Source organism: Necator americanus, chromosome III (assembly GCF_031761385.1).
Source record: "Necator americanus strain Aroian chromosome III, whole genome shotgun sequence".
Taxonomy (NCBI): Eukaryota; Metazoa; Nematoda; class Chromadorea; order Rhabditida; family Ancylostomatidae; genus Necator; species Necator americanus.
In genome coordinates, this window is record NC_087373.1 from 31,873,048 (window position 1) to 31,882,861 (window position 9,814).

The 9,814-nt window shown below is 41.5% G+C and overlaps 1 protein-coding gene across 2 annotated transcripts; it reads left to right on the forward strand.

The window, feature by feature from the left end:
* Positions 1 to 1,132: 1,132 nt before the first annotated feature.
* RB195_011637 (uncharacterized protein) lies at positions 1,133 to 9,462 on the forward strand (the record flags this gene model as incomplete). Of its 2 annotated transcripts, none has more annotated exons than XM_064193149.1 (10): positions 1,133 to 1,181; positions 2,419 to 2,514; positions 3,469 to 3,558; positions 3,667 to 3,714; positions 3,789 to 3,898; positions 5,417 to 5,488; positions 5,554 to 5,635; positions 8,106 to 8,185; positions 9,195 to 9,304; positions 9,363 to 9,462. In XM_064193149.1, 10 exons carry the CDS (start codon positions 1,133 to 1,135, stop codon positions 9,460 to 9,462), a joined length of 837 nt encoding a protein of 278 aa, XP_064050732.1. The 2 variants fall into 2 exon arrangements, with proteins under 2 accessions (XP_064050732.1, XP_064050733.1); XM_064193150.1 differs by lacking the exon at positions 8,106 to 8,185 and adding an exon at positions 7,918 to 7,995 and having other exon boundaries at positions 9,363 to 9,410.
* Positions 9,463 to 9,814: the final 352 nt, after the last annotated feature.

The following is a 9,814-nucleotide window of genomic DNA, read 5'->3' on the forward strand; positions in this document are numbered from 1 at the left end:
AGAAAGGAACTCTGCAGGGAATACACATGCATGTACATATACATTTGCATACACATATGTATGTAAGGAAGGAACTCTATGGGAGCTCTAGCGGTCCACCGATAATAGTGAGAAAGACTCCGCAGTTCTCAGCAAGTAATTTTTGCTTAAATTCACCTTTATATATTATATACTCGCTCCCGTAAATGTGCACGAGGAAGTGGTGATGAATGCAACCGCACAACAAATAAGAAGAAAGAAAATAGGAGACGAACGAATACACATCAACATTTACACTCCTGACTCAGCTGAATGAAAATGAGTGATCTAAACAAGAATCGGTAGAGTTCAATTAGATTAGCTTTATCTCGTTCTTACCTCTTCGTATGTTCTGTTCAGTATTTTCAGCCCCTTTTAAAAAATTACTCTTGCTCACCATAGTTGGACCAATATTTTTTGAGAATTTACATTTTCGAGATCATTTAATTTACAATTTTTTGAAAATAAGTATGTGGAGTGCTTTATCCGCGTATCAGTTCGATTTTAATCTGTTAAAGAAAGACTCAAATGTCGATAGGTCACCGCTAGGGCTTTAGAGCAGAATAACTAGTAGAAATTATGGTATTTGACCGCAATGCTGAAACGAGCAAATGATCCGTTCCCGATCCACGTGATTTTCACGGAATTTGTCGCGGTTCCAGGTGCTTATGCTAATATTGTTTTCCGTTCATTCCCTGTTCGTGTAAAAACAGTCATAAATCGGTCAACTCAAAAATTAGTTTGAATTCATTTGAAGGAGTGAGATTTTTTTTCCAGAGTGAGGGCAGGGGAATATCTCGGAGTGGATCATCTTTCCAGGTTTTTTTCTCTCAATCTTACAGTACCACAAAGCATAATGCTGATAAAATCTGCATATGTGTGTGTTGTAATCGGCTTAGTTGCTGCATATGAAATACGGCCGATCAGGCAGTTCAAAAAGCTACGCTTCCTCCAGTTGACAGCAATTCAACTCAGAGGCTGTTCTTACAATACAGGTAATATTTATCTACATGGTTAGAATATACGAATCACATTTCTGCCGTATGTAAACGCCTGTTTTCTTCTAGGATTTCGTCATTTTTATAAATCGTGGGCAGCATATTTTTCGCTGCAAATGCTTACTTTCGTTCTGTTCATTTATATGTCAGAAGAAGCATTTGCAGGTATGGCGTTTAATATTTATGTTTACCGAACTCGGGTCACTGAACTTGTCCGTAGCAATTCATGGATTTGCCCTCCGCAGCACACGTTCTCCTCTGCTCTCTGCCCTACTACAATCGAAACTTCTACAAAATTAAAATCTGCTTTTTTTACATTGCCAAAAAACCAGATATTCATAGCAGGGTCAAAACGACATGAAGCACTGTGCAATTACGCGCGCAGCATCCCTCGAGGCGGTGTGGTGGGGCGTAGCGGTTAAGAGCGCACTGGGACCCTTGCTGGTACCATCCATCGCTGCAGTTTGGCTCGATGTTCCCACCTGGGTTCCAATTGCCGGCTCCACCGCGCCGTTTTGAGCGCGTACGCAAATGCACCGTATTTCATGTCGTTTTGACCCCATGATAGATTATATATAAGCATTGTCGGCTTCTTAGCAGACGGTTTAAAGGCAGTGTGTCACGAAACTGACGATGTTGGAATTTCTGTTGGAAAACACAGAGTTTGAGGTGCAGGCTACGAGTATAGCCGTGGCGGACTATTCATTGGTTTACTTCAATAGGCTGTTGAGGAGACCTCATTGATTATTGGCCGCTCGCCCATGAATGAGGCACGTGCACAGGGGTGGCACGTTCTCACGTACATACCTCGTAGGAACAAATGCCTACATCCCGAACTCTGTATATTTGCTCAAAGAAGTCCCAACATCGTCAATTTCGTGATGCGCTGCCTTTAACTCAATCCAGTTTTCATTCGTGATATTTCGTTTGCAGCCGAGACCGCCTAACATATCTTTCACTATCGCTTTCGGCACTTCTCATGTCCTCCTACATCAACAGCATCCGAAAACAGAAAGGAACCATTTATCTTTTAGAATTGCGAAATGCTTCTTTTGGCTATGTTCACGTTAAAATTTCTTCGTTGTGAAGATCTGCTCTTGATCGTTGCCTCATGATGGACATATTTCGGACCTCTTTCTAGCATTCCCCACACATTCCTTCCTTTTTTCAATTTCTATTTTGAGAAAAATAAGCCTTATACATTGACAAATAACTTCTTATTTGGGACATTCTCATGTTTTTCGTTTCTCAGTTTAATTTCTCAGAACCTATGCATTTTTATTCCTTACTTCACTCGATCTCAAAATAGGCCTTTCATATAAGCTTCTTCTAGTCGCCATTACAAATTATTTGAGCTCAGAACACGATGACAAGCAACTTTCAGCGCAAAATAACTTTTCAGAAAAAGATTCGCATGAGTGGGGCTACGTGGACCGAACATCATGGAAAGGAACTTGTAAACAAGGAAAATGGCAATCGCCAATAGATTTGGATATAGGTGAAATTTACAACAATAACAGGAGATAAGGAACTTTCAGTTCTTTTCATCTAAAAATATGGTATAAATCCCAAACAATCCTTCGGGATGAACGTGTCAAAAGTATTTCCTTCTAAAGATAAATGGCCACACAATGATCACGTTACGGTAGGAGAATAATTTAGGTCGAGGTGTAGGGAAAGCTCAAAATTGGAAAAGAAATAGGAACGTAGATGTAGAAACAATGCAAATGTGGAACAAGGTGCTCTGCAACATAAAAATACAGTATATACTACTGTTATCAGCGAGTAGTAAAACTTTTAAAACTTCCGGGTTCATCCAGAAGCGCATTTTTTCCCCAATGTTGCCACAACCGTTACTGACAACTGTGTTAAATTTCATGACAGGAGCGTCAGTTGTTAATGGGTTACTATTGTAGACGTTTGCCTCGAGAAGTTCATTCTTCGATGTGCCATCTCACTCGGCTTTGGTTCTTCACGACCTTTTCATCAAAAATTCCACTCATATCTTTCCGCAACTGCTCTGTTCACCTGACTTGAATTCTTCTGGCCTCTGGCTGTTCCCGAAACGGAAAAAAGCCACTCCGTTTTGACTCGATTGAGGAGATGGAAGCGGCATCGAGGGATGCGCTTAAGGTGATCTTGAAAGTCGAGTATAACAAATATTTCGGAGAGTGGAAGAAGCGTTGATATAAATGTATTGCTGCCGAAGGAGAGTCTTTTGGAGGAGATGGAAATTTAATATAAATAATAAAAAAACAATAAACAATAAAAACAAATTTTGAAGAATAATATACCGTTTTTATTTTATTTGAAAAGTCTTACTATTTTTGACCGCCGTTTTGAAGAGTGTTTCGTTGAAGTTTTCGTAACATTCTGTTTTCGTCCAAATATTCACTTTATACGAAATTTTCTAAAAGGATTTCCTTCTCAATGAGAATTTGATGTTCTTCAGGCGAAGCTATTGTGGTAAACTGGGAACCACTGAAATTTCACAATTATGATAGCAGAGGTGATATTGTGGCCGAGAACAATGGGCATACAGGTTGGTTGGGCTTCACATAGATGCTTTCGAAAAATTTCTGAAGAACCCTTCATTAGATCGCGGTCAGTAACAGCATAGCAGTAACATCGTAACAGAGATTGTTTCCAGAGTTGGTGCAAGGATTCCAATCTTGGACGAAAAGACCGTACATAACAGGTTATTGGTATTACATGGAAATTCCCATAACTTTTTTCCACATCCTCTTTTTTCCACAACTTTCGATGTTTCAGGAGGCAACCTTAAAGGAAAGTACTATCTCCAGCAATTTCACTTCCACTGGGACGGAAATGATCGTTTCGGAAGCGAGCACACGCTCAATGGATTGCACTATCCCATGGAAGTATGTACATGTACGGTACTACCGCAGAATCTTAAAAGAAGAGCATCACGAAAGTGACGATTTTGGGGTCTCTGTAGGCAAATAGAGAGTTCTTAGATCTCCAGACTCCACCTCCCACAAATACACGTTATTATCAGTCTCTTCATTGCTTTTATTTGAAGAGGCTGCCGAGGAGATCCGCATTGTTTCTTGACCGCCTGCTAACGGATGCAGCGCGTGCATGTTCTTACGTACCTCGTAGGAATGAACGCCGTTTTTCAGGAGGATTAGGGGGAATTGAGCTCATGTTCGTAACCTACATCCCGAACTCTATATTTCCCCACAGAGATCCCAACATCGTCGGTTCCATGAAACGTCGCCTTTGAAGGCATCACCCCTACGAATCTGGGGTGGTGCCGGTTTGAGGTGGGTACGCCTATACGGGGTCGTGGACTACGGGGAAGAGGGTGATTCCGTCCATTTTTTCCTAATTTCCGTAAAAAAACGACCCGAAAGATGCGACGCGTGCAGAGGGCTGGCGCGCTCCAATCGAACTCGTTGTAAAAAAATAGCGCCCCGAAATCTCGAAGCCGCATCTTCCGCGGCCGCTTTTTAGGAATAAATGGATAGAATCACAATTCTCCCCGTAGTCAACGACCCCGTATAGGTATAACCCACCTAAAACCTGCACCACCCCAGATTCGTGTGTTGATGCCTATAAGTGAGGAAGGAGGACATAAGGCAGCATAATATGACGTTGAGAACGAGCAAAAACTGGAGTAGCAGACTAAGGTAAAGCATAAGTTGATAGTTTTGAAGTCGGGTCCGCTCAACTTGAACTGTGCTGCAGCGGCTGCTGCTGCGTAGGCTGCGCTCGAAATGGCACAGTGGTGGACTTTGCAGTTGTGACCGAAGTGGAACCTGCAATCCGAGTGGAATTAGCAATGATCTCAGCCCGATCACAACCGCGCTGCTCCGACCGCAACTGCTTGCGCAAATGACCTCACGTTTCTGGTCGCTTTGACTTTGAGGCATCACCCTACGAAGCTTGGGGGTACGGGTTTCAGGTGGGTTATGCCTATACGGGGTCGTAGATTGTGGGAAAAAGGGTGATTCCGTCCATCACTTCTTAATCGCCGTAAAAAAAACCGCCTGGAAGATGAGGCTTTGAGCGCTCCGGAGCGCTGTTGCCTACGAAGAGTTGTATCGGTGCTCGCCGCATCTTCCGGGCCATTTTTTACGGGAATTAGAAAGAGATGAACGGAATCACTCGCTTCCCTACGCTTTGTACGTTTAGCATTCATAGTGAGCAACCGTAGACCACCGATAATCTTTTGAATTTGCGCGCGTTTAGGTGTTTTCTAAAATCCTTCGACGCTTTGCTGTCAATTTTTTTTGTAGCGGACGTAAGTTAGTAGATTAATTGAGTGCTACTCAGTTCTTCTATTTTCCCAAGACCAATCTTGTGGCGAAATAGGTTATAAGTAGATCACTAGGTCATCCAAAATTATTGAGCACTTCTGAAACTAACTGTTTCAGGTTCACTTCGTGCATATCAGAGAGGGTTTGAATGAGACAAACGCACATCATGTTGTTGGAGGCGTGGCCGTTGTGAGAGTTTTTCTCTCGGTTTATCCCTAATACTGTCTTGAAGTGAATAAATAAATAAATTTCAGATAGGTGTTCAATTCCAACTTGCCGTACAAGGAGAAGCACTATTCGATCTCGAGAAAGTCACGGAGGCCACCAATTCATCAGGTGGATTATTTTACTTCGAGTAAATAGTAAACAATAAACAGGTGAATAGACGAATAATCGACCAACTGTCGAGGGTGAAAGGGCAAATGAACAAGTCATCGAATGAACGAATACACAAAGGAATGAGTGAACAAACGAATGAATGAGCATAAAAGATGGGCAAAGAAACAGCAAAGAGTAAATAAATATGTAAGTGTTTGAGCAAAAAGAAGAAATTACTTTAATGCTCAAAATACCAGCATAAATGACTGAGTGCCACCAAATAATGCTGCAGCATCCAAGTGACCGTTGCTGGATTTACTTTAACTTCTTGTGGCTCTCATTTTAAGAAATATGAAAGATATGATAAATGTGGCGATCCTAAGATTTTATTTTGCTGAACAAAATATTTATTCTTCTCCTTCCTCCTTTAGAAATTTTTCGTATCTGTTCAGGTATTTGCATGCCACGAAACTGACTAGGTACGGAAACCCAAGGAAAAGGTAGAGTTCTGGTTGTAGATTACGGCAAGGAGCGTGGCTGCCCCACCCCATCGTCGTGTAATCCTCGTAAAAAAACGGCTTGGAAGACGGACGGGGATTGATGAGGTCTCCTCACCAGCCCTTTCAAGTAAGACCATGGACTTGAGCATGTACAGGAACGTTCTAATGTACCTAGTACGAACTAGAGTAGTTCCCACGCCGTTTTCTAGGACCACTAGGGGGAATTGAGCGGGATCACGCTCCTCTCGGTTCAACAAACACAACCCAACTAAACTTTTTTGTCGGGGTTCACCGCGTCGATTTCCTGATATGCTGCCTTTAAATCAGAATTACCCGATTGTAACTTACGTACTGATGGAAGTCCATACATTCGTGTCAAAACGACCTTTTCCATAATACAGATGCGTAAGTGGCTCCGTTCGAAGTGACGTAGTGGAGCTACCGAATGTGAACAAATTGGAACCCTTACTCACATCTACAGTCTGACTGCAACAAAAAGGATGTCCAGCACTCTTGTAGCAGGGGAAACACAGAAGAATATGTTCATAAATACTCTATTGCATTGACGCAGTTACTGAGATCGTCACAACAATGGAAAATCTTTGAAAAACTCCAAACTTCTTCTACTTTTCGCCGCTGAACCTGTCCCAGTGCGGTATGGAACCAGTAACCTAATCTGCTGGTGTGAAAGCCGCGGCAATTTTTGTTGACGCTCCAGCCTAAAGATGTTAGATCCATTTCTTCTTGGCGCCGGCGTATGATGCAAACGCTGCTGGTCGTACCTCAGTGCTTCCTGAACATCCTTCTGGACGAGGTGGGTGTGGTGTAGCGGTAAGAGGTTCCGTTTCCTGCGCGATCGATCGGAGGTTCGATTCCGCGCTTGTGCCAACCAAGCCCTTCATCCCTCCGAGGTCGAAAAATTGGTACCAGAATTGTCTGAGAGGATAAAAACCCTGACTTGACACATCGGCTAGCCACCTCAAGTCATTGTATTGGCCACTTACACGTTCATAAACCTCAAACGATTCTGAATTGAAGTGAACGTGGGAGCCCAAGCGGATTGATTAACGCCAAACTTTATCCTTTATCCTTTATCTTTCTGGACGAAGAAGCTAAACTAACCTGACCCTGTCGAAGCCATCTCAGCTATTATTATCCCGAAGATATTACCCATCTGCTTATTTGATGGATTTTAAGATGCATAGCATTGCCCATGAAACAGTGGGCTTTATCCGATGTTTTCCATAACAGTTTCAGATTATAGAGGATCAACCTATAACTCTTTTTATATTACAACTTTGCTCTTCTAATTAAGCACTGTTAACAAACACACCAGCGCGAACTTTTCTCAGAGAACCACAAAGAGTTGCTGACATTGTTTTGATTCTGTTAAACAGATTCCTGTATACGTTGCATGTTTCTTCATAATTTTGCTCATTATTTCGACGCGAGGACTCCAAAAAGTCTGGAGATCTTGTGTAAGACGACCTGTGTGGTACTGTACAGAAAGGTGTTATCTCAAAGTAAGGTGTACGGTCAACGGTACGAAAACGACCCATGCCAAACGAGCCTTTCTTTTTTCGAAGAAAAAATAAAAAAAAATTTCGATAAATTGAAACTGTACTTACTCTTTAAGATAAAAACACTGGCTGACCCCATAAGTCATTCTATAGGCCGCATACGCGTCCATGAACATCAAAAGATTTTGTGTTGGAATTACCGCATCGATTCATCCCAAACGGACTGATTACCGACAGCATTTTATCCTTTTCATCCTTTACCTCAAGGAAATGGATTCAGATTCCAAAGGAAATGTGCCGTCGTATAGCCCGGGATCGCTGTTACCACATGAAACTACCACATTCTTTCGATATACGGGTATTTTATTTTCAGATTTTCCAAGCTATCTTCTTTCACGGCACTAGTAAATTTAGACCGTAATTCTTTCCTATTTTGGTAATGTGTGCTTTCAACATAACCGCTTACAGGTTCTTTAACAACGCCTCCTTGCAGTGAAGGTGTGATTTGGACAATTTTAACACATCCGAATTTTGTGACAGACATTCAAGTAAGTGTTAGGATGTTTGCACTAATCAGAATTCGAAATCCAATCAGGATTATTTCGATGAGGGCATTTCGAGATACAGGTACAGTACAATGTTATGAGGAACGAAATGATTGCGCCCGACCCTTCCCCTCTCTCCTTCAATAAACATCCCCTATTTCGGATAATAATTCTTGGCCACATAAAGATAACTCCAATCAGAAAAAATAAAGGATCTCACAATGTTAACACATTGGCGATAACGTAGTCCACATGTGCACTACATTTTTTCCCCGCATGGGACCGTGTAGTCCACATATGGACAACGGCTGTTTTTTTTTTAATTTGCTTTAGCTATATTTCCACTTTTTGTCACTGTTACTTCTCGAATAGTTAATTCAAACCTAAGTGGAGCTAGGATACTGCGTGGTCTCGAAAATCTTTTTTTTTTTGTATTTTAATGATAACAACAGTGACATGTGGGCTGTAGTCGCGGATGGAAAAAAATGTATTAAGATGTAAATAAAATATTACTTTTTTTCCCCGCATGGGACCGTGTAGTCCGCATATGGACAACAGTTGTTTTTTTTTTAATTTAATCTAGCTACACTTCCACTTTTTGTCACTTTTTCTTCTCGAATAATTAATTCAGACCTAAATGAAGCTCTATACTGTGTTCTTGAAGTTCTGTGGTCTTGAAAATCTTTCTTTTTTTTTAATTTTAATGATTATAACAGTAACATGTGCGCTGTAGTCGCGAATGGAAAAAAAATGCCTCGGTCCTTCATGGCTAATTTTTCCCAAAACGCGATTATCGTCAACGCGTTAATCAATAGTATGAAAATCAACTCAAGATTATAAAAAAAACATTAATGAGCATTTTTCAACGTAGCCTCTGTTTCGTGAAATATTCCTTAAACGGAAATGTAAATTAGCTGGTTCCCAATCGCGTCTCCAGTCGCTTCCCGCTTCCACAATTTTCCACCATGGTGTTCTGCGCATGGGAAGTGGAAATGTATGTGTTGCGATTCAGCTTCGCATCCTACGAAGACATCTGAAGGAAGATGGTTCGCTTCTGATCGAAAATTGGCGAAGTGTTCAACCAATGAACGGTCGGACACTTTACCTCAACAAAGGAACCGTGTAAGTGAAACTTTTTGAGGTAGCAAGGTGAATGCATCAGTGAAAAAAACTGTCTCAGGAAACAAAATGGATTGGACACAGCCCAGTTATGGGACATGAGCTCTAAAATAATGCCAGTTCTGTTAATATGTGTTGTTGTAATAGTTGTTATTGTGTAAATATTCTTTGACATTTGCCGAGATTTACACAAGTTGTGCAGAGAAGCTTGCGCTAACAAGGTAGATCAACAGAGATGACGTAGCCTACTGTGTTCGCTGCTATTAGGAGGAGTGACGAATGCGAAAAGTTGGATCATTTGCGAAATCGCGGAGAACTTACGTTTGTTAGGGGCCACAGCTTCCAGCCGAGCACCCACTGAACATAGCTATTTTATGGACCAGGTCTTCATACTATGTTTTTTCTTCACGATGTTTCTGTTACTAGATTTGCAGTAACAATTAAAGGCATTATTCCACGAATCTGAGGTGGTACGTATTTCAGGTGGAGTATTCGTATACGGGTAGTAGATTA